This window comes from Octopus sinensis, linkage group LG30, assembly GCF_006345805.1.
Source record: "Octopus sinensis linkage group LG30, ASM634580v1, whole genome shotgun sequence".
Classification (NCBI taxonomy): domain Eukaryota; kingdom Metazoa; phylum Mollusca; class Cephalopoda; order Octopoda; family Octopodidae; genus Octopus; species Octopus sinensis.
In genome coordinates, this window is record NC_043026.1 from 4,395,425 (window position 1) to 4,421,296 (window position 25,872).

At 36.3% G+C, this 25,872-nt stretch overlaps 3 protein-coding genes across 3 annotated transcripts in view; all 3 read left to right on the plus strand.

Moving 5' to 3' along the window:
* Nucleotides 1-1,493, plus strand: part of LOC118768490 (zinc finger protein 239-like) — a 28,832-nt gene extending 27,339 nt beyond the window's left edge. The window contains exon 3 of the mRNA XM_036515109.1: nucleotides 1,408-1,493. Within this exon, the coding sequence (XP_036371002.1) occupies nucleotides 1,408-1,493 (86 nt within the window). The remainder of the gene's footprint in view (nucleotides 1-1,407) is intronic.
* Nucleotides 1,169-25,872, plus strand: part of LOC115226739 — a 173,053-nt gene continuing 148,349 nt past the window's right edge. The window contains exon 1 of the mRNA XM_029797760.2: nucleotides 1,169-1,303. The gene's annotated coding sequence lies outside the window, so the exon portion shown is untranslated. The remainder of the gene's footprint in view (nucleotides 1,304-25,872) is intronic.
* LOC118768491 lies at nucleotides 10,497-16,251 on the plus strand. The gene is made up of 4 exons (XM_036515110.1): nucleotides 10,497-10,797; nucleotides 10,865-13,146; nucleotides 13,282-13,584; nucleotides 16,225-16,251. Exons 2-4 carry the CDS (start codon nucleotides 10,897-10,899, stop codon nucleotides 16,249-16,251), a joined length of 2,580 nt encoding a protein of 859 aa, XP_036371003.1. The 5' UTR covers nucleotides 10,497-10,797; nucleotides 10,865-10,896.

Genomic DNA, 25,872 nt, shown 5'->3' on the forward strand with positions numbered 1-25,872 from the left:
ACTCACCCCTGCATACATACATACATAGATATGCTTACTGACCTACATACATACAGACACACATTCATACATTTATATACACACATATATATACATTGATGAGAGGGATTATATATACATTGGTTTTTCTTAGGTTTTGTTTTCTGAAACAAAGAATGTCTGTTGAAATAGAATATTTTTCAGTAGAAAACTGAGACATTTTACAGGAAAAAATCAAAATAGGAGAATTCTCGTGATTTAACAGCCATACAGAGCTCTCGGTCATTGGCTCAATACACACATATATACATTCCTATAACAATAGAATCTGACTAGAAGGAGATTTGGCTGTTATTTCTATCAGGGTTAGCTACTCTAAAGCATTCTCCTTCCTTGCTTCGTTCAATGTCCGACACATTAACGATGAAGTCATTCACTGCACAAATAATAGTCCTTTCTTCTAAATGCACAAGGCCTGACATTTTGTAGGGAAGCGGACGGTCGACTACATCGGCCTCAGTACTCAAATGATACTTGTTTTATTGACCCTGGGGAGATGAAACCAAAATCGGCCTCGGTGGAATTTGAACTTGGAACGTAGTGACAAGTGAAATACCACTAAGCATTTTGCCCTGTATGCTAACGATTCTTATTAATTATAATAATAATAACTATAATGGGCTTATTGTATACGATGTTAGGGTCACTACAACTCATTGGAAAAGGTATGCCTGTATGTGTGTATGTATATGGGTGTGTTTGTAGGTACATGTTTATATGTATATATATGTATGTGTGTGTGTGTGTGTGTAGCTATATATGTATGTATACAAATTTAAATGTTGAGGATGGGATTTTTCCATATAAAGAAAGAAGGCAAAATAAGTGAATATGATTGGTTCAGAAACATGAAACACTTGAATGGAAATGCATGGAGAGGTGGTGGTGGTGTTGGCAAAGTTGGAGAGGATGTAAAGAGAGAAAGAAAGAATATAGAATTGGATGGGAGGTGGGGAGAGGGTGTCATTCATACAGTCTGTGCTAATCTGAGATAGGCGTGTCGATGCAATCTGGCTAACATATACTACAACACACCAACAAATACACACACATACCTATACACTACAACAGACACATACTTTTAAACCAAGATACATACCCATGACAAGGTAACACCCACCAGGTATCTAGAAACTTCTTCCTGGTAGATTATAAATATAGCTTTAAGTACAGTATACTAGCCAAACCATTGCCACTTTTGCATGATATTTCTGAGAGAGACAGTCTTCAGGCTAGAATAAACACCTCAACACAAGTAATCCAGGTAATTATTTTATTTAATATGCAATTTACCAATACACTTCGTTAAAGCTTCATTAGAACTATTTGAAGCATAAACTTTTATATTGGAATTTGTTTTATTTTCAGGCAGTATTTTTTCAACTAGAAAATTTTCAAAGATTTTACACTGTTACATTACAAGTAAACATTTTCATTTCCAGAATATAAAATAAAGTATAGTTTGGTTATGACTATGTCAAAACTATTTAATGGGAATTAGAGGAATGGATATGTTCATCTAAGGATACACAATTTTAGGTAGTTTACAGTGGATTTCTAATTCTCAAGTGAAATTTAAAATTTGTAAATTAATTTTATGGCTGTTAAATTATTAGTGTTTTATAAACTTAATTTTTTAAAAGGTTAGCAAGGGAGAAGGGCCCTGCCGATGGTCCTTTATATTTCCAGGGTCTTCAAATGTGGTGAATGGAAGATAGACATTCTCAAAACAAGAGACCTAACATGAATGCATACAACAGAGAAATCCTCTCCTAAAAAGCATCTCAAGGGCCAGGTGATGGTGTTGAAAAAGGTGATAGATTAAGTCTGCAACCCAGGGAGGCAACAAAAGGATTTGAACTCAGATCACAAAGAACCACATTAAATACTACAAGGCATCTTGTCAAATATATAAATCCATCAGACCACCACCTCAGACTGGCATTTTAATTATCGACCCTTGCATAATAAAAAATCAAAATTAATCTCGGCAGGATTTGAACTCAGTAGACAAAGAGTTTGTATAAATACCACAAGGTAGTGTGTGTGTGTAGCTATATATGTATACAAATTTCAATATTGAGGATCGGATTTTTCCATAAAAAGAAAGAAAACAAAATAAGTAAAAAACAAATTTATAGCCTGATTAAGTTTGTGTCTAAGTCCAACGTTCTAACGACTCTACTAACACAATGTAACACATGTTTTGTTTATTTGTATTTTTTAATGTTCATATAAGCATTTTTTGCCACTAAATTCAAAAATCACATTCATTTTTACCTAACATCGATAGTTATTTATTTATTCCTAATTTCATATTTGCTCGTTATATTTGTAACTTTTCTCTACAGCACTTTGTTGGTTCAATCTATTCTAGTATTGTAAGGATAATTACACAACATTTAGTAATTTTTCATTTATTGAAAAGTATTTAGGAAGTATAATATTAGTTACAACAAAAAGAAACAATAAAACTCTGCACTGTAAATGCCTTGATAACTCTTTTCTTAAGATGAGAAGTGCTTTGACGATCGAGATTTTCTAGAGGGTATACCTTCATCTCTTCTGACTAAAGACCATATATAATCTCCCATCATAGCAGTATCCCATCGTCCTTGGTATCTTCTTTCCATAGTTGCGACGTCCTGATTAAATCTCTCACCATGATCCTCACTTCATGGCATTTCCAGTTCACAGATGTCTTGCAGTCTTCCCCCAGTAGATTCCATTCCTTCAACCTTGATGAAAGGAGTTCAACTCCTGGCTTAGTAAGACCCAGATCCCTGATTAAATCATCTAGCTCACTCTGATTTGGAAAGTGAGGCTCTGAAGTCGTTCATGGTACGAAAGCTTCTGCCATTTCTTGGCTTCTGCTACTTGTTGACTCTTCAGATGAAATATTTTCTGGTGGTAGTGGTACTCGTAAACTGTCAGGTGCTCTAGATGATGGTATGTCTGGATACAGAAGAGCTTGTCTTCTTTTCACTTTTCTGTACTTTGTCACATCGATCATACAAAAGTAACAGTCATCGTGATGGTTCTTTGGCTCTCCCCACACCCTTGGAATGGCAAAAGGCATTGACCTTCCTGGACCTCTTAACCATCATTCTAGAGTAGACTGACAGCTTCCACATATCACATGTGGGGGCCCGTGGTTTGTCCTGGTCACCCATGGGCATTCTGAAATAGTCTGTACGCTATCCACAATTTGGCACCTTTCACGATCTTATGTAATACCTGCTTTTTTCCAATATAATAACCACACACATAGCAAAATGTATCTGGAGAATTTTTACATATTCTTGAAGCCATCCTGAAAGTAGCACAACTTAGTAATTGGTCTGAAAGGGAAAATTAGACATACATTAGTCAGCGGAACATTATAACAATACCGAATATATAATAACATTGAAAGTCGACATATTTTTTTAACTGTTGATGAGACACAAAAAATAATTTCAGTTTTGGAATCAGCAGAAAAAATAGATTGATAAACAATAAAAAAAATACAATAAACAAATTCTTTTTGAAAATTGTTACGTTGTGTAAATGATCTTTTTCTTCTTTCAATCAATGAAATATATTTTTTTAACTGATTTTGATTTTAATATTATACTTTGTATATAAATGGAATTGTTCTGGTGATTTCATTTCTATTTTATATCTTGAAGCAAACAAGAAGAATTGTTTAAATATTAAACAATTTGGTGACAACATATATTTTCTCCCTCAGCACATCTTTATCCTACATCAACATTTTAATGTGCAATGCATTAAATATATACATAAAGTGAGAGAGAGAGAGATACACACTTGTATACATACATATATACGCACACTCTTCACATTTGTGCTAATTTCCTCCAACCATTTTATAAACTATAAAAAATGTGTCCAGGATTTCAAATACTTTTACAAGAAGAGAAAGTTTATATTTTTTTGAGCAATTTCAAAAATATTTGATGAATTCTAAAGAAAGAAAATGTAAATTATATTTAATGACAAAAAGTTTTAGATTTTATTTGCATGGAAAATTCAAAGTTTGTAAATCAATTTTACAGAAATATAAGCTAAGAAATCAAATAGGTACGTAATTGTGTCTTTATTTTTGTCCCACTAACATTGCTTGACAACCGATGTTGGTGTGTTTACATCCCTGTAACTTAAAAGTTCAGCAAAAGACACCAATAGAATAAGTACTAGGCTTACAAAGAATAGGTCATGGGGTCAATTTGTTTGACTAAAGGCAGTGCTCCAGTATGGCCACAGTGAAATGACTGAAACAAGTGCAAGAATAAAAGAATATATATACATATATACACGTACACTATATAAATACACACACACACATAATATATACATGTTTATGTAAAAGGGAAATAAAATGTTGAAGTTGATATTGAAAAGGAGAGAGGGAATGAGAGAAAGAGAGAGAGAGAGAGAGAGAGAGAAGAAAGTAAAAGAAGAGAAGGACATATGAAGGATATAAAATAGGAAAGGGAGGGTTGTTATCATTATTATTAATTACTATTATTATTATTATTATTAATTACTATTACTATTATTTGGGTGGTGAGCTGGCAGAATTGTTAGCATGCTGGGCAAAATGCTAGGGAGCTATTTGTTTGCTTTTACGTTCTGAGTTCAAATTTTGCCGGCATCAACATTGATCCTTTCGGGGTCAATAAAATAAGTACCTTTTGTGTTCTGGAGTCGATTTAATCAATTTACCTGCTTTCCAGAACAAGCTGGCCTTCTGTTAAAATTTGATGCCATTATCATTATTATAATAATTATTATTATTATTATTATTATTATTATTATTATGACTCATCTGCAACTACATTCTGAGTTCAAATTCCTCCAAGGTCAACTTTGCCTTTCATCCTTTTGGGGTCGATTCAATAAGTTCCAGTTATGCACTGGAGGCGATGTAATTTACTAGTCCCCTCACCCCAAATTTCAGGCCTTGTGCCTATAGTAAGAGAAGTTATTATTATTAATTATTATTATTTTATTATTAATTATATTATTATTATTATTACTGTGATGAGCTGGCAGAATTGTGAGGATGCAAAGCAAAATGTTGAGCGGCATTGTGTCCATCTTTACATTCTGAGTTCAAATTCCACCTTTCGGATCGATAAATTAAGTACTAGTTGAGTACTGGGGTCAGTGTAATAGACCGGACCCTTCCTTGAACTTGCTGGCCTTGTGCCAAAACTTGAAATCATTTTTATTAATTAAAAAAAAAATAAAAGAAATCATTGCTGTTGTTGTTGTTGTTTTTGCTGCTGCTGCTAATTATTATTATTTTGATGTTGTTATTGTTATAGTAGGATATTTTTATTATTATCATTATTATTATTATTATTATTATTATTATTATTATTAATGTGATGAACAAGCAGAATTGTTACAAAATGGCAGACAAAATACTTTGCATCATTTCTTCCAAGTTTACATTTTGAGTTCAAATTCCACCAAGGTTGATTTTGCCCCTCGTCCTTTTGGGATTGATAAAATAAGAACCAGTTAGGGGCTGAGGGGTGACGTAATCAATAACCCCCCACACCCAAAATTTCAGGCCTTATGTCTATAGTAGAAAGGATTATTATTATCTTCAAAATATTACCAAAAAAAGTTGGGGGCATGGCTGTATGGTTAAGAAACTCACTTCACAACCTTGTGGTCTCAGGTTCAGTCCCACTTTGCAGCACCTTAAAGAATTAACTTCTTCGAATATTCCAGGTTGACTTAAGCCTTGTGAGTGGGTTTCGTACATGGAACTGATAAATCCTATGGTATATACATGTGTGTGTATATTCATGTATGCATATCTACATTTGTACTTGTATGTGTATGCATGTAAGTGTGTGTGTGTGTGTATGTGTGTGTGTGTATGTGTGTGTGTGTGTATGTGTGTGTGTGTGTGTGTGTGTGTGTGTGTGTGTGTGTGTGTCTGCTCATGTCTCCTTGCTTTGATATCTGTTGCTTATTATAAACAAATGTCACATCACACAAACAGTGTCGTTTGTTTGCAGTGTTCCACCAGAAAACATATCCAACCATTGTGCTATTCATGTTGGAAGAACTTGGGGAAATATTCTCTTGCTTAAAACCAGCTGAGGATTGGTGACCCTCATCGAGTGTAGTCATAGACTTGACTGAGTGGCACTCACAAGAACCTGGCAAGAAACAAAACAAAATTATGAGAGGGAAAATACAGAAAAAAAAAATACATCACCTCCAGTTCACTGCTTCCTGTAGCAGAAACAGCTGGAAGCTAATGAGGTGTCTACGTAACTCTTGTTCTTTTGTCGTTCATTGATTCATACTCTAAACATACATAGACACAACATTTATACACGGGTATGTGAAGGTATATCATATATTTACATATGTCCATTTATGTATATGTGTATGTATGTATATATCATCATCATCATCGTTTAACATCCACTTTCCATGCTACCATGGTTGGACAATTTGACTGAGGGCTGGTGAACCAGATGGCTGCACCAGGCTCCAATGTTGATCCGGCAGAGTTTCTACAGCTGGATGCCCTTCCTAATGCCAACCATTGAGAGTGTAGTGGGTGCTTTTACGTGTCACCGCCATGGGGCCAGTCACGCGATACTGGTAACGACCTTGCTCAAATCTTTTACACATGCCACCAGCACAGGTGCCAGGAAGGCAATGCTGGTAACTATCAAGCTCGAATAGCGACTTTTATGTGCCACTGGCACGGAAGCCGGTTAGCCACTCTGTCAACGATCACACTCGTATGGTGCTCTTTGCTCCCCGCTAGCACAGATGCCAGTCATCGGATTTGATTTTGATTTCACTTGCATCAACAGGTCTTCGCAAGCAGAGTTTTAGTGTCCAAAGAAGGAAAAGGGACGCATAAGTGGGCTGGTTACACCCCTGGCATAGACCACGAGGTTATGGTTTCATGTGGCTTGCTGAGTCTTCTCACGCACGGCATATTTCCAAAAGTGTCGGTCACTAGTCATTTCCTTGGAGAGGCCTAAAGTTTGAAGGTCATGCTTCACCACTTCATCCCAGGTTTTCCTGGGTCTACCTCTTCCACGGGTTCCCTCAACCGCTAGGGTGTGGCACTTTTTCACACAGCTATCCTCATCCATTCTTGTGACATGACCAAACCAGTGCAGTCGTCTTTTGCACACCCTATCTGCTGCTTCTTAGGTCCAATATTTCTCTCAAGGTACTTACACTCTGTCGAGTATGAACACTGACATTACATATCCATCAGATCATACTGGTTTCATTCCTTGCGAGCTTACGCATGTCCTCAGCAGTCACAGCCCATGTTTCACTGCCATGTAGCATGGCTGTTCGTGCAAATGCATCATACAGTCTACCTTTTACTCTGAGCGAGAGGCCCTTTGTCACCAGCAAAGGTTAGAGCTCTCTGAATTTTGCCCAAGCTATTCTTATTCTAGCAGCTACACTTTCAGCGCACCTCCCTGCTACTGACTTGGTCACCTAGGTAATGGAAGCTATCAACTACTTCTAGTTTTTCTCCCCGGAATGTGGCGGAAATTGTTCTCTGAACATTTTCAGTGTTTATTGCACCCGAGCATCTGCCACATACAAAAGCTATCTTCCCAGTTAGCCTTCCTTTGATATTGCTGCATCTCTTATGTGTCCATAGCTTACACTGGGTACATCTTAGAGTTTATACCTAAACCTCTACTACAGATCGAGCAGGGCCATCTACCTGAAGGGATTTGTGGTTTGCTTGCCTCCCACTTATTAGGAATTTGGTTTTAGCTAGGTTGACTCTAAGGCCCTTTGATAATATATATATATATTATATATATTTGTTGAAATGGAAAGATGAATTTTCTTGTTACAGATTATTCAAAGTTTACCGATACCTGGGTAGCAAAAATCACAGCAGAAAAAAACACGGTTGGAGATAAGACCATTTGGTGTTGCAAAAATATATATATATATATATATATATATATATAGATATATATATATATATATATATTGTTATATTTCGGAATGGTCATTCTGCCAGTTTAGCCAATAAAACACACGCACTATATATTTGGTGTTATTTTGCTTCATGTTATTTATTTTTACATTAATCTTAATCTTATTTCGGGCAGAGTTCTTTCGTCACACTCCTGTGACCGCATCAGTGGTCCTTTATTGGCTAAACTGGCAAAATGACCATTTCGAAATATAACAATATCTGTTTCAACACACGACTTCACATAAAAAATCTTGCACAACAAATATTTAAATATATATATATATATATATATATATATTAATATTTAGCAGAAGTAACAAAGTGACCCAAAATCCGAAAGTTTTGTTTATTAGCATTTATCAAACTGGTTCTTTGGAGGTATATTCCCAGACCTCAAAAACCAGTTTGATGAGTGTCAACTCTCAGACCTTGAGTCCCTACTGTCACGTCCCTATCACCCCTACCTCTATCTTTCATCTCTCAATCACTCTCTCTTCTTCTTTTTACTCTATCTTACTGCTGTGACAAAGATTGGCAGTAAATCTCTTCTCTTCACCATTCTTCCAATGAAACTAGGGATGTTACTGGACCTACCTGAGTCTCTCCCCAACACTCAGCCACTCCTTTTCATATATTTATTACCCTAGATCTCTCACACATCCCAGGGTATATGTCACACCCAGAGATTGAGGGGAACCTTTAGTTTTGTCAAGGACATGGCAATTGTCTCTAGTGACGGTGCCATAAGATGCACCCAGTGCACATTGTGCAGTGGTTGGTGTCAGGAAGTGCATCCAGCTGTGGAAAGAAAACCAGAAAATGTAACTTCAGGCAAGATATTCTCTGAACCATCCAACCCATTCCAGCATGGAAAGTGGGGGTAAAATGATGATCATCATACATACATACAGACGTATGGATGTATAAATATACATATGTGCATCTTTCTTTGTCTATATATTATACACATTCATTCATATATATGTGTATGTGTATATAGATACAAACACAATTAGATTGAAGTCTAATATAATTATTATGAAGGGTTTTGTAGGTTTTTCTTCCCCAAAGTAAACCAAGTAGAATGGCACAAGTGAAACATAAACATTCATTCCAATTTAATTTTACAATAGAAATATTGGCAATTATCTGGTTTTCTCTTTATAAACTTTGTTGTCAACAACAACAGCAATAACAACAACATATCCTTATCCAGCTTTTCTCCAAAATATGTTGTTTAGTCCATGTATATTCAAAGAGCTGACATCCTGAAGAAGGATGATGATGATGGGTCACCAGAATGTCATTAAACACCCCCACCAATATTTCCTAATCCACCTCATTAAACCCCCAATACTTCATAATAAACTACACCAAGTTATAACTCCTCACCTAACACAAAACAAAACACACTTCACCTGCCAAACCCTTTTTCATACAAACACATCTTTCTCATTGCTACCCAAACATTGTCCCTTATATTAAAGATAATTAAGATGAACCTACCTTTCATTAATTGGGCTTATTCATTAACCAATCTTTATGATCTCAATCAGCAACAAATAATAATGATCCTCTCAACATGCTGTCTATCAGTGTGATTATATGAAAGCCCATCTTTGGATAAGCTTTCTGAGTTAATCAATGTTGTGTGTGATAATTGTGTGGATTATATTGAAATGTCAAGAGATTTACAGCATTTTTCAGATTAAGAACAGTTTCATCTCCAGCTTTATTCGTATTTGCTAATCCAGGTAAATATGATGGAAACCAAGCCAACCATGACTGTCCCATCATTTTAAGTACATATAATCATTAGTAATACTTATATTCCATCTAACTAGCAAAATGTTCTGTCTGTCTTGTATCTGACAAATGTCTATGAAACATAATAAAGTCTATGTTTTGCTAATTGTTCCATGTTAACGAAGTTTGAACATGATTGCTGTGTGTTGGGACATAATATAGCATGTACACCAATTAAAATTAATTTTCTCTACAGCTTAGAGTGTCTCGTTATAGAGTGCTTTTAGAGCAGGGGAATCTCTTTGACTAATTATCGTTAAATAAATCTAAACCACACATGACTATTTCTTTGTGATGTTGAGAGCAAATATCATTTCCAGTGAAAATAATTATTTCTAATATTTAGACTCCATGTAATTAATGAAACTTAATACATCTTAGAATAGATTGTAATAAGTTGTTTAAATATTAATTAGACAAGATTAATTCACTGACAGAAATACATAAATGTTTTGTTTGTGTTTTTCAATGATGAGCAAACATCATCTTCCTGAAACTTTAATATTTTCACAAAGCTAAATGTTTTCCTTATATTTCTTTACAGATTCACTATGGAAGACCAGACTGAAAATACTAGTGTTATTTCAGAGAGAGAATCAGCAGTGAAGGCCATATCTGGAGACAAAGAAAGCACAAAAGAAATAGTTGCTAAAATACAGAGGATTTGTCTTCAATATGATCGCTGCATGATGTTTATGGAGCATATAGTTAAGGAGAGCAAACATTATGAAAGTCTGGGATTAAGTGCCAATCGTATTTTAGAAAAGGTCAAAGAGAGACTTGGAATTTTGCTGAAAAATACTAAAGAACAGAATATTTCTATTGAGCAGGACCTCGAATGGTTTCAACAAAGACTCTTTGACATTTATGTCACCAGCAATCTATACAGATGGAAGACCATTCAGACACCAAAAATAACCAAAAATAAATTTCGGCCTCTTCAGACAGTTGTGACTAGAGAAGCAAATATCAAGGAATCTGGAGAAGAATTTGAAGAAATCCCAATAATATCCAATATTGTCATCGTAGAGGAGGGAGTGATGACATATTCCCACCATTGTAAGATAATAAGTTTAGTAACAAGAGACAGTGACAGAATTGATGTCTATTGTCCATCTTCTGTGACCAGTTTCACAAGAATCAATGAAGACATGGTTCTGGCAACCCTCCCCTTCCAAGAAACGATTCTTATTATCAGCCCCAAAACCTTTAAAATCAAAAGGATACAGTTGGGTTTACATATGGTGAGTTACTTGGAAGATTCTACACTTATAGGTGTAGAAATGTTTGGTAAGACTGTTTACCAATTTGATTGGGAGGATAATACCATTAACTATCAATTTATTACCAAAGAAACCCCTACAGATATTGCTGTAGGGGTCCAGAATATACTTGTAATTACATTCGCCAGCATCAACAGAGTAATCTGTTACAAACTGGATGGCCAACAGTTATGGGAGGTAGAGACCCATTCTCTGCACCTCCCAAGTAAAATCTCTCTCTACCAAAATTATTTCTATGTCCTCCAGGGACAAATAATTTATAGAATTTCAGCTAAAGGTGGTGTAACAAGGAGGGACATTGGCAGGAAATGCCGCTCTATTTCTGTTGGTAAAGATACCATTTTGGTAACAGATTATTGCGGCAAACCACATGGTATTCAAATGAATAAAGACTTTTGGCCCAAATTGTCATACAACCACCAGCTACATACCCCCAGTTTAAAAGACTATATTGATATTGAGGACTGCTACAACATTACAAATATTCTACCTATGTCTACATCTTCTATATTAATAATTTACAAAAACAAGAAAGCTAAATTATTCACTGATAACGGGGAAATAATTAACCAAAATAATTCAGTTTTCCTTCAGCTTCCTTCTTTCTGTTGTAGAATAAACGCAAACAGATTCCTGGTATTTTATTGTGAAAAGAAAGGGTTTCAGTATATCACATGTCCTGAACTAAGAAAAGGCCCTTTAATAAAGGTGCAAACTGGTTACATGAAAATATGTCATATTGTATCAAATAAGTGTCTGGCTGTGACCACCACTGAAAACAAAAGCGAGGTCCATATCCTCTTGATCCACAAATATAAAGTTGACATTGCAGAAAGAATTTCTCTTGGACATCATAATGTCAGCATTGCTGCAACTCCAATTAATTTTGTAGTCGTAGATGGAAGCGAAAATAAAATGGTATTTTATTCCACATGTGGAGAAAAACTTTTTCAAAAATACCTTCCATTCTATGGCTACCCTCATCACATCTACTCTGATAATGTTTATATCTATGTCCTCTCCAGGAGACACTCTATTCTCAGATGTTACGATCTATATGGACAAATGAAATGGCAGTGGGAACTGCCTTTCCCTGTTCACCCTGACATTGCTGTTTTCCAAGGAACACTTTATGTCCCGGACACTCAACTCAACAGGGTTCTTCTTTACAAGTATCAAGACCGGTCGTCTGGCTGTCGTTTACCCACGAAAAATCCTTATATCAGAAATCTAAATCTACGACTCAAAGAAAAGGAGAATGACCAAAAACTTGTCATTGGTGAAATATGTAATCTGGCCAATGGACAGTTGGTGGTGTCTGACATCAATCATGATTGCTTGTTGTACATTTCTCAGGGAGGAGACATTGTGTCCAGATTATCTCTGCCGTCTACAGCCACAGATATATGTCGATGGGATTTTAATCATATAGGGGTCACATTACCCCTACAGAAACAATTAAGGGTCATCGGAAACCTATCAAAGAGAGTGAGAAGTGTATCATTAGGGCAGCCTTATGTACGGATGTGTAAGATGGGTGAATGTGAAATTGTTTGTTATTGTGATAAACCATCACATTTAGATATTTTAGCCATCAATAATTATAATCAAGTTCAAGTAATTAAGACAATTAATATCCCTGTGTTTGTGAAATCATTATCAATAGACAAGAAAACAGAAAAGCTATTAATTGTTACTAGGGGAAAAGCTTTTCAGTACAACACTAGAATAGGTGGTGGTGGTCATGGCAGCACACATCGTCAGAGTGGTGGAAGTGATGGTAGTATTAGTAGTGGTGATGGTAGTATTAGTAGTAGTGATGGTATGGTTTCCAGTGATTCAGAGTCCGAAACAGAAGCTTTCTTCAAGGACATTAGTGGTGGTGGTCATGGCGGTCGTCAGATGGTCCCCAGTGTTTTAATGTCCCAAGTGAAACGTCCCCTCAGTCTCCAAGGTGGATCTATTGACCAAACGTCTGTTTATCTGATAGACAGAAGCCGTATGTTTGCCATAAACGATCAGAATTTGTTGGTTAATGATCTCGTTACTAATAATCAACTTAATTATTATATCGACCTGGTGGATGTATTTTCCAGACACATTTCTCTCAGTGAAATGTTGTCTTCCACTTTATATCTACAGGACCTGACAGTTTCTGATAAAGCCAGACATATTCCTCTCCCTAAACATTTGGGAGACAAAGAACCAGCGGAGATTAATCGTTTGGTTCTTACTGAAAATAATCTGATTGCAGGATATGACAGGAAGAACGGAAACATTAAGATATTCACATTGGATGGTCAGCTTTTGGATTCAATCAAAGTGAATGTTTATGATTATATTAAAATGTGTCGATGGCAGTCAAACACACTGGTCATTAAGAATAGGGATCGTTTAAAGAAACACCAACTGTTGACATTAAAAGTGGAATTTCCACTGTTGTTGGTAATTTACAAAACGAGAAATAATTATGAATGTGTGGCTTCTTTATCAAACAATCAACTGGTTTTGAGTGAACGGAAAGATGGAAGACATTTGCATTTTGTTGATATTGATGAAATACATTCGAATGTGAAGGAAATAAATAAAATAGACATACCTGAACCATTAATAAGGAGAGACGAAGATGGAAATTATTCTGATAGAATCCAGGATATTAAAGTTACTGCTGAAGATGTCATCATTGTCTTCAACTGGAGATTCATCATTTTCTTCAACAGTGGTGGTCAATATTTACATTCAGTCAGACACTACATGGAGTATTATCTTGGTGATGATGACAGGATGACAATTGATGACAGTTTTTTGTACATTCATGGTGGGTGGGAGAAATGTTTAAGTTCATCTGAATATGGAAACATTTTGTGTTTGACCCAGAATGGGGAATACAAGAGAATATTTTTAAATGAAAGAATTTATAAAGATAAAGTAGAATTCTCCAGTATAGACTGTAAAGGACCAAGGCTTGTTGGAAGCCGTAGGAGTGAATGGAGGAGAGAGAATGAATTGTATGTTGAAGGGTTGTTTATGGTGAATCGAGACAGCTTCCCGGTTGCTCGTTTACAAACAGACGAATGTCCTGTTCAAGTAAAAGATTTTGATGTCTCTGAGGAAGGAAAGACAGTTGTGTGTGAAAAAGCCAATAATGGAAATGTTAAAATATTCGATGAAGACGGCCAGTTGCTATGTCACAGAAATGTTGCAAGTTTAGTTGGTGGTGCGTGTTTTACACAAGAATCACACATAATGGCCACGGTTCCTAAAAGGAAAGAAATATTTCAACTGAATGGAGAAGATTTGCAGACATCTCAAGTTTGGTCGAGTCTCATCCCTTATGGTGTATTATGGAGAAAAGTGGCGGGTATTTACTGGTGTGTACATATTGAATTGATTGAATGTCATTGCATAAAGATTGATGGGGACCAAGCGAACATTCTGGAATCTGTGTCATCATTAAATCTTGATTCTGGTCTTCGTTTCCCTTCCATTACATCTGAAACGAACAAGGAAATATTCAGTAATGAATTAATTAATAAATTGGAATACAGAGGAGGAGATGGAGAAGGAGGAGGAAGAAGAAGAGGTAAATCAGGTGAAATAATTGGTAAAGGTAGATTAAAGGTGAGATGTGGTAATTACATAGCGGAGATTAATAATTCAGGAATTGATGAAATATCAGTGAAGAGACTTCCATATAGGACAGCAATGGTCCCTTTTTCCATTCCTGCATTCAAGGAACCTGTTGATTATGATTGTGGGGACATTAGGGACCGGAACAGTAAACTAATTAAGTTAGATGAGAATGTGAGTGTGTTGATGTTTCGAGAAAGTGTCACATTAATCAGAACAACAACAACAACAGTGGACATACTTCAACATGAACAACAACAACGACCACCACTGGACATATGTCGGTGGACAGAGGAATGTTTCATTGTCACCTTTGGGAGAGAAATGAGGGTCTTCAACAGGGATCTCCGTTGTTTAAAAACCATCAGAACTGAGAAATACTACAACAGGATTTATATATACAACGAGAATCAACTCGTGTGTGGTGGTCATTATATTAGAGACATAACTCAAGAAGAGAGACACAAGAAATACCGAAGAATATGGAAGAACAACAAGTATTACTATCTTTGCAAAGACCACTACATCTTTGACCGTTATTATGTGGATGTGGTTGATATCAAAGATGGGAAATGTAAAGATGAAGTGTGTCGTGGGAAGATGAGGAGATTGGGAAGGTGGGAGGGATATGAAGTGGTGGAAGATGTGGGAGTCACATCTTTTGGTGATGTTGTTGTTTTAAGGAGGGAGATGAAGGGGTCTGGAATTTGGGAAGATTTTTGTTTTGTGGAATGGTTCAGGGAAAAGTCTTTGGTGAGGAGGATAAGAATAGAAGAAACGTTTTATGTTCCGGAATATTATATTGCAAGACCTCGTCTGACCATAATTGGTGAATGTGTTTATATAACAGATAAAAAAAACAATATTTACGAAATACCTCGACATATTGAAGAGGAAACATCTGAAGATGATGAAATCCTGGGATTTGGATATAATCCAAAATATTTACTCCTCAGAGAGGATGATAATGAAGTCGTTGAAGTTCTTGGTTTGGATGTTTCAGACAATTCTTTGATGGTTTTTGGAATTATTCCTGGACGTCAATCTTTTGCTTTCTTTTATTTTGACAAATAAATATTTCCAGAAATATTAAACTTCAATCTTCTTCTTCTTATTGTTGTTGTTGTTGTAAATGGCTTCGCCCCGGAATTGAATCTGCATCGCATACATTGCATTCTACACACTAACAATTATTGTTGTAACATTCCTCAACACACTCTCTTTGTGTGTGTGTGTGTATATTTATATACAGTATATATACATGTGTTTATATATATATATACACACACATATTTAGGCATGTGTGTATAGAAATAAGGCTATAAGTATGTATGTTTGTGTGTGTGTATATACGCATGTATATATATGTATATGTATATATACGCATGCATGTATGTATAGGAATGTCTTCTCCGAAACCAGAGACTTTCATAATCATTGATTCTCCATTAAAAGGCAGACGACCAACAACAACAACAATAACAACAGCAGACGACAACCGCCACCACCATCATCATCGTCATCATCATCATCGTCATCATCATCATCGTGATCATCCTCATCATCATCATCATCCTCATCACCATCATCATCATCATCCTCATTATCATCGTCATCAGCGTTGTGTGTGCGTGTGTGCAGTCTGCATCTGAAAATTTTTAACGTTTAATAAGAATAGATTGTTGTTGTTGTTGTTGCAGTGACATTCCAACTGCACACACGCAAAAACATTGCCTTTCGTCCTCGTAGGGTCGTTGTTGTTGTTGTTGCTGTTGGGGGTTCATAAAAAAAGAGAAGGACACTTTAAGAAGCATTCAGTAAAAGCTTTCCCATAGCTGGTCATTTTTCATGCTAGAAATAGAAACCACTTTATTTTTCATATAAATTTTGAAGGACAGTTAAGAACCTTTTAAAAATGAAATTGGCCTGTATATGGTCTCATTTCATGCTAGAAAGAGCCACAAAAACCTTCACACTTTTGTTTCATCACAAATAAAAATCGAAGGACAATTTACAAAGAATCCATGTCAAATATTGTCCTATAGATGGCCTAACATCATGCTAGAAATAACAGCCAAATACTCTGAAATTTGTATCGTTTGTCAACAAAAAGTGAAGGACACTTTAAGAAGCAACTCTGAAAATATTGTTCTGTGGCGGTTTAAGTGTAAAATATTATAAAAGTATGCATCTATGAGTTTTATGTGTTTAAAAAACATAGCAAAGACATGTGTGTATATGTAGGTATATATAAATATACGTGTGTATAAATGTTCCTTGATGATGTATATGCTTCTTCCCTAATAACTTGCAGAGAAATGGATATTTTTCATGGAATTTCCTACAAATATGCTTCAGATGGTGTAGATTCCGATTCTATGGGGATTATTGGGAAAACTTTTTTTCTTTCATAACAAAAGCAAATCTTGTGAATTTTGTAAAACTGCTTTTCCCACCAAGGGACAAACGGTTTTCACAATGAATTCCGATTTAATCGGAATCTAAACAATCTGAAGAATATTTGTAGAAAATTTCATTAAAAAACATTTAATTTTGCGAAAGTTGTGAGGAAGCAAATTCGGCATAACTACAGATATATACCCCACTGACTTTGTTTCCTCATAACTTGCAGAAAAATGCATATTTTTTAAAGGAAACTTTCAACAAATAATCGCTTAGATCCTGTAGATTGAGATTTTGTAAGGATTTGTTGGAAAAACATTTTCTGAAGGGTTGCGGAAAGGAGTTTCACGAAATTCACACAACCAGACATTTTCCCTCCTCATAAATTTCAGGAAAATGGGTATTTTTGAATGAAATTTGGTAGAAATAACTTTCAAACGATGTAGATTACGATTAAAAAGAAATTTGTTGGCAAAATGTTTTGTAAGGGGTCAAGGGAAAAAGTGTGTGATTTAAGGGAGATTTGGCTGTTGTTTCTAGCACACCACCCTCCTAGTCTTCTTTTTTTCTCATTCAATGTTTTTGATGTTTTTCAATATTTTCCCTCAGAAACACATTTATGTTATAAAAAAATAAAAAGAATATTTTTAAAATCTCTGATTATTTTAGCCCCACTTCCTGGCCCCCGATTCTTCTCTTTATATAATTGTAAAATATTGGAGAGCCTGAGAAGATTTTGCTGGGAATTATCCACAGGGATTTAAATAAGAGCTTTGTAAAAGAGGATTTCTTTTGAGAGCATCCTTTTCTCTTAGAAAATGCTTTCTTTTCTTACACACACGGCCTCGCTTGGTTGCGATTCGAACAAAAATCGAAATTACCATTTTGTCTTTTCTCTTAGCTTATTATATCGCAGCAATGGACCAGGCGTGTGTTACTTTGGCATCATCATTCCATAAAATGTGTTTCTGGGGAGAGAAAATATTGAAAAGCATCAATAGATGTGAGATTGAGAAAGAAACGAGGAGGGAGGTGTTGGGATGTGCTAGAAATAACAGTCACACCTCCCTCAAATCAAACATTTTCCTCTCAAATTATTAACAATTTTTGCTAAATTTTGGTAAGGACACCCACAAGATTTTCACCAAGAAAAAGAAACCCGAGTTTTTCTTTTTTCTTAGTGAAAATCGCAGGGTTTTCTTACCAAAGTTTACCTTTTTAAGAGAAAATGTTTCTCTCACGTTTTTAAGGACCCCTAAAAACATTTTGCTTTGGATGTATTTTGAGGAATGGCTAAGTTTCGTTTTCTAGCATTTTACATGGTTCAACCTAAACAAGTGAATGTGAGAAAAACAAAATAGGGATTTTGGAAGAAGTTTCTATAAAACTAGTTTTAAACATCGTATGGATTCAATGGGGGTCCATCTGAGGAAAATAGTAATTAAAGGGGTCCGTAGATAAAGAAATAGTCGGGAACCCATGATTTGAAAGGTATTTCTATAAAATTTCATTAAAAACACCGATTTTCACGAAAGTTATGAGGAAACAAAGTCGATGGGGTGTATATCTGTAGTTATGCCACAGGATGTATATATATATATATATATTACAGTAATCTCTATTATTGTAAGCAGTTGTATGTATGATGCATGTCTTTATTTCTGTATGCAGTATCTATTCATATAGATGTATGACTATCAACTATTAACGGAGGTGCAATGGCCCAGTAGTTAGGGCAGCGGACTCGCAGTTATAGGATTGCTGTTTTGATTCCAAGCTGGGCGTTGTGAGTATTATTGAGCAAAAACACCTAAATCTCCATGAAGCGCTGGCAGGGGGTGGTGGCGAACCCTGCTGTATTCTTTCACCACCACTTTCTTCCTTCCTGTTTCTGTTCTACCTGTATTTCAAAGGGCCAGCCTTGTCACACTCTGTGTCACGCTGAATCTCCCCGAGAACTACGTTAAGGGTACACATGTCTGTGGAGTACTCAGCCACTTGCATGTCAATTCCATGGGCAGGCTGTTTCGTTGATCGGATCAACTGGAACTCTCGTCCTAACTGACAGAGTGCCACAAATATTAACCAAATATAAGCAAATTAACCAAATACAAGCATTTCTATGAACTGCTAATTTAACGGTAAATTTGCAACTGCTGCGATAATTATCAACTGATAATTGAATGGTAAACATGTATTTTTATATACCTTGAACTTGCCACCTCATTATTTATTGTCAAGAGTTTCACCTCCAGCGATTCATTATGTCAGTCAATACACATACACTGACATACCATTCTGCTGTCATGGCCGTAAAGACAGAAGGTTGCCAATGGATAATGCCATTCACATTGGGATATAATTCGAATTAAAAGTAGAAGAATAAAAATGAAACAAAATTACATGACATTCCGTTGAGGCAAGTGGAAATCAGAAATCAGAACCAAAATTGAAGTCGATCAACATCAATGGAAATTGCAGCTGTGATACCAGTGCAGGTGGCACATAAAAACCACCACCTGATTGTGGCCGTTGCCAGCCTCGCCTGGCCACCGTGCAGGTGGCACGTAAGAAGCACCTTCCGATTCGTGGCCGTTGCCAGCCTCGCCTGGCCACCATGCCGGTGGCACATAAAAAGCACCATCAGAACATGGCCGTTGCCAGCGCTCCCCGACTGGCCTCCATGCCAGTGCCATGTAAAAAGAACCATCTGTCCGTGGCCGTTTGCCAGCCCCGTCTGGCACCTGTGCCGGTGGCATGTAAAAAGCACCCACTACACTCACGGAGTGGTTGGCGTTAGGAAGGGCATCCAGCCGTAGAAACATTGCCAGATCAGACTGGGCCTGACGCAGCCTTCTGGCCTCAGAGACCCCAGTTGAACCGTCCAACCCATGCCAGCATGGAAAGCGGATACTAAATGATGATGATGATGATGATGAATAGAGATGTTATTCTTTCACTTTTGACATGAAATGCCAAACCATTGCCAATGTTATATTGTTTTAATGCAAATGAACCAAAAAAAAAAAAAGTTACATGTTGACACTCACAGGGTCTGATACTATTATCGTGTAAAATTTGATTTAATTTGGTTGAGCTGTCTGAGAATGCATTGGGAACAGACAGGCAAAGAATTTTATATAAATAGATTATATAATTGCCATTACTGCATTGATAAATAATAACACGTGCAAGTCACTTATGTTATCGTATAATAAACAAACAGAAATTCATCTTTTTCCTACTTCATTATTGCATGTTTTTCTCTGATGACACACAAGCATCTGTCTGACTCATACACTGTTCACTTCCCAGACATTTGTACATTACTGCATATGCTTTATACGCACTTTCTGACAAGGTGTGGTGCACCTGAGCACTGTATACAATAATTTCATTATTTTTTATGAGTGAAACAAAACAAGTACAATAAAGTATATACACATACATAATATACATATACATGTACACAATATATAACAACACACATACATAATATATGTTTATATAAAAGAAGGGAATGTTAAGTTGGCATTTAGAAGGAGACAGGGAAAGAGAGAAGAAAGTAAAAGAGAAGGACATATGAAGGATATAAAATAGGAAAGGGAGGGTTGTTATTATTATTGTCGGAGCACTGCATCCTTCAAAACTTCCATGCTTCCTGAGATTCGCCAACACTACACCTGATTTTCTCCCCTCCATACACACAAGCAAGCATGTATCTGACTCATACATTGTTCGCTTTCCAGACATTTGTACATTACTGCATATGCTTTATACGCACTTTTGACAAGTTGTGGTGCACCCGAGCACTGTATACAATAATTTCATTATTATTATTATCAATAATTGCCATTACTGGATTGATAAATACAATAACTCATAAAATTCATTTATTATTGTCATGTAACAAACAAACAGAAGTTCATGCATAAAATTTATCTTTTTTCTAATTCAATTATTACATATTTTTTATTATAAAAACTAGCAGTATCGCCCGGCGTTGCTCGGGTTTGTAAGGGAAATAACTATATAAGCATTTTTAGAGAGTTATAGCCAAAAAATAGGAAAAAAATGCATTAAAAATGGAAAAAAAATTAAGGTAAATTTCTTTTTAAATCGTTGACACATCGTAGATATTTTTAGAGAGTTACTTCCCTTATATAATAGCGAAAAAATGCATTAAAATGGAAAAATATGATGGTAAATTTTTTTAAATCGTAGACACATCGTAGATGCGCGCTAATACCCAGAAGGGCTCGATATGACTCACAACTATAAGATACCCGGTTTTGGTTACACTGCACCGCAAAATGTGGGAGTAGTTAGGAATCTAAATCGTAGGAGACAGACACACAACTTCACTCTTATATATAAAGATATATAAAGATATAACACATACTTTGTTATATACACATTCTTAAAAGAAAATGTTATTTTGAATACAACATTTATAAAGAATAAAATATTTCTTTGGTTTTTCTTAACCCTTTCTTTACTATATTTCTGATCAAAATACACCCCTTATGTGTTTCAATTAATTTCTAACGTAATCATAAATTTAGTCTGGTTTCATTAAACAACAATAACTTTTTTATTTATTAATATATTAACGTGAATTTTGGAAGATAATTTAATGAAATGTACTCAACCAATTCTATACTATAATTTTTGTCAGAAAGTGACTCTAATTGCAGGTAGATACAGGTAAATTCAACAATATATAAAATTATTAAAATTTTGTTCAAACATCGCTATAGAAAATGGGTTGTTAGCTAATATTCAGTTGGGTATACGACAAAATTTTACAATATAATTTGTTATTCTGGGTAACTTTCTGATACCCATAATAATATTTATGGCAAAATAGGCCTTAATTTCATTTAAGGTTGTGGGAAATAACAAACTATCATTTCTTTCGTTTTGTTTACGTTTAGCGTAATGATTTCAAATAGGCTCATTCGAAAAAGTAAGTAGAAATAGTTTAAGGCTTTACTCTTCTGGGAAAGTCTGTGGCTTGGTCCAGTTTCTTCAGAAAAATCACCGAAAGAAACATTTTTTAAATTTTCACTCCATTCAGGTACCAATTCGTTTTCTTTATCGCTGTCGGATTCACTGTTTTCACTTTAATAGCTGCAAACTTGCAAAGACAAAGGAGGAGAAGGGTGATAGCATCAGTGAAACAGTTCGCCCCCTTTGTGTGTGTGTGCGTTTGTGTGTGCTGTAAACCAGACTAAGAAAAGCATTTGACATACACACCAGAATGTGAGTTTTCTGTAAATTTTGCTTAATTGGAGTTTAAATTTTAAAAACTGGACCTGGCATGACCCGATGCTTTCTACTCTTAAAAATGCTAGGTAAATTGTAATTGAAGAAATCCTATATTGTAGATTTCTATAAGACACAAAGGGAGGCAGATAAAATCTGCCTTTTATAATAAGAGATACACACATACAGGAGGAGTAAATTATATATATAATAATACTTTGAACGTGGCTGCCCAGAAGCAGTAAAAGTAACTCAATGACGAGCATTACTGCTACTTTATTATATATACAAGATGCCAACTTGTTGAAAGCATGTTTTCTCTTCACCCTGGAAATCGGTAGCCACGATAAAACTCTGAGTTTCGGATGCTGAGATGGAAATTCACGCCGCCATCTCTTCAGTTATGGCCGCATAATTGAAGAGATGGCGGTGTGAATTTCCACCTCGGCATCCGAAACTCAGATTTTATCTTGGCCACTGAATAATTGTCATATATTACATTTACAGATAACTTCCTCTATTTACATAATATCGAGGTCTCTTTCTTTCTTTTATCTTACCATTTTTATCAATCGTCCGGGTTGCAGATCCGTGGAATAAGCTGCCGGACGAGATAGTGAAGATGCCGAAGACCGCTCGGTTCAAGGTCTCTCTCGAACAGAAATGGCCTGAACTCTTTGCATGAACACCACCCTGTACATAACTCCATGTCCCCCTACATGGCCTAGCTTTTTGAGCCAAATTAACTTAACTTATATATATATGGAAAGGAAATGGAAATTGCAGCTCTGGTACCAGTGCCGGTGGTACGTAAGAGAACCATCTGAACGTGGCCGTTGCCAGTGCTGCCCCGACTGGCCTCTGTGCTGGTGGTACGTAAAAAGCACCATCCGATCGTGGTCGTTTGCCAGCCTTGCTTGGCCCCCATGCCGGTGGCACATAAAAAGCACCCACTACACTCACGGAGTGGTTGGCGTTAGGAAGGGCATCCAGCCATAGAAACATTGCCAGATCAGACTGGGCCTGGTGCAGCCTTCTGGCTTCCCAGACCCCAGTTGAACCGTCCACCCCATGGCATGGAAGCGGACGCTAAACGATGATGATGATGATGAAGTTATCAAGAAACTATATATAAGGAAAATGCTAACATAATTATCAAAGGGCAGTACCTATTCTATTGGAGTAAACTCAGTAAAGTAGACAATTACTGTAGGGTACTAAGAAAAAATTTACTCACAGAAATTACTGCCTAGGGTGACCACCTATGGTCCACAATGGAGCAAGTCTAAGTAGAGTAGTCTCTCCAATTGGTCAATTACAATTTGAACTGAGGTCACAAGTTAAAACCATTAGAAAGGATTCGTTTGTAAAATAAAATAAGAAAAACGTTCAGGCAGGAGAAGTTAATGATTTACCACAGATATTACAGGAATATGTCTCTCTTGAATGAACATGTTTGTGAGAAGTTTAAGTACTACTTTGATAGAATGATGTACCACAGATATTACAGTGATATGGCTTCTATCCTGTATGGACACGTTTGTGTGTAGTCAAGATATTACTTCGAGAGAATGATTTACCACAAATGTGACAATTTAAGGCACTTTGCTGAGAGAATGATGTACCACAGATATCACAATGATATGGCTTCTCTCCTGTATGATGAATAGTGTATGTCTAGTCAATGTAGCACTTTCGGAGAATGATGGCCACAGAATTCACAGTGAAACGGCCTTTCCCCTGTATAAACACGTATGTGAGAATTTAAAGCACTTCGGTCTCAGAGAATGAGTACCAGACATCACAGTGATAAGGCTTCTCTCCTGTATGAAGACGTTTGTGTCTATGCAAGTCACATTTTTGAAAGAATGATTTACTACAGATGTCACAGTTGAAATGGCTTCTTCCCCGTATGGAAACGCATGTGTGAATTAAAAGCACTTTGATGAGAGAATGACATAAAACAGACATCACAATGATAAGGTTTCTCCCCTGTATGAATGTTTGTGTGTAGTGAAGCTAATGTTTTTAGAGAAAGATTCTCACAAATCATCATCATTATCACCGTTACAGTGAAATGGCTTCTCCCTGTATGAACACTTTGTATGTAAGACTTTAAGGCACTTTGGTCAGAGAATGATGTGCTGCAGACATCACAGTGGTAAGACTTCTCTCTAGTATGAATACGTTTGTGTGTAATCAAGTACTACACCGAGGGACTGAAGACGTAATCTGAAATAAATTTCTTAATTTCGTTAATGTTTTTACTCAGTAGAGTTAAGTGGGTCGTCATAAACTGGTGTGATAAATAGTGGGTCGCAACTCTAAAAGGTTTGGGAACCACTGTTCTAGTGTTAACCGTTTAGCATTAATCAAACCAGCCACAACTGGCCAACTACACCTCTTATTTTCAAACTAACCAGAGTTGGCCTCTTACACCTACCCTACAATGTTATTCTAAAAATACTCAATCACATCGTCATCACTTGAAAGCTGTGAGTTAATGCAGGACAAATTGAAAATAACGTGAATAAACATCACATTGGACAGAATGAACTACATGGGCGCAGGAGTGGCTGTGTGGTAAGTAGCTTGCTCACCAACCACATGGTTCCGGGTTCAGTCCCACTGCGTGGAATCTTGGGCAAGTGTCTTCTACTATAGCCTCAGGCCGACCAATGCCTTGTGAGTGGATCTGGTAGATGGAAACTGAAAGAAGCCTGTCGTATATATGTATATATATATATATGCATAAAACTTATATATAAAAAGGGGACAAGAACACAAGCCACACAAGGAGACGACACAAAAAAACAGACGGGTCATTCGAAGCCTCTAATCTTCAGTCAGGAACCGGATCATCTTAGCAATTTCGGCTGGTTAATCCTGATATCGCTCCGATCTGGCCAGCCCCAAGGAAAAACTAAGCTGCGAGCATTAGATTTCTTGGAAAAAGGATCGAATGTATACGAAACAAGGACAGAAAACCGGACGACTCCACACGAATATAAATACAAGAAACAAAAAGTAAAAATAAAAATAAAAAACAAAAAACAAGAATAGTAATGACAGGACAGCGGGAGTCTTACGACTTCAGACAACTGAACTTATCTTGGCTGGCGTAGTGTGAAAAAATGCCTTTGCGGCAGACGAAGATATAACGGTGTTGACATGGCAGCGGTCAAGGGCGGAAGACCAGTTGAACAGCGGTCACATGACACGAGGGAAGAGAGAGAAAGAAAGGATCAGAGCGATATCAGGATTAACCAGCCGAAATTGCTAAGATGATCCGGTTCCTGACTGAAGATTAGAAGCTTCGAATGACCTGTCTGTTTTTTTGTGTCGTCTCTTTGTGTGGTGTGTTCTTGTCCCCTTTTTATATATAAGTTTTATACATATATTATTGCAGCGTAACGTACCCCTTTCTCCTAT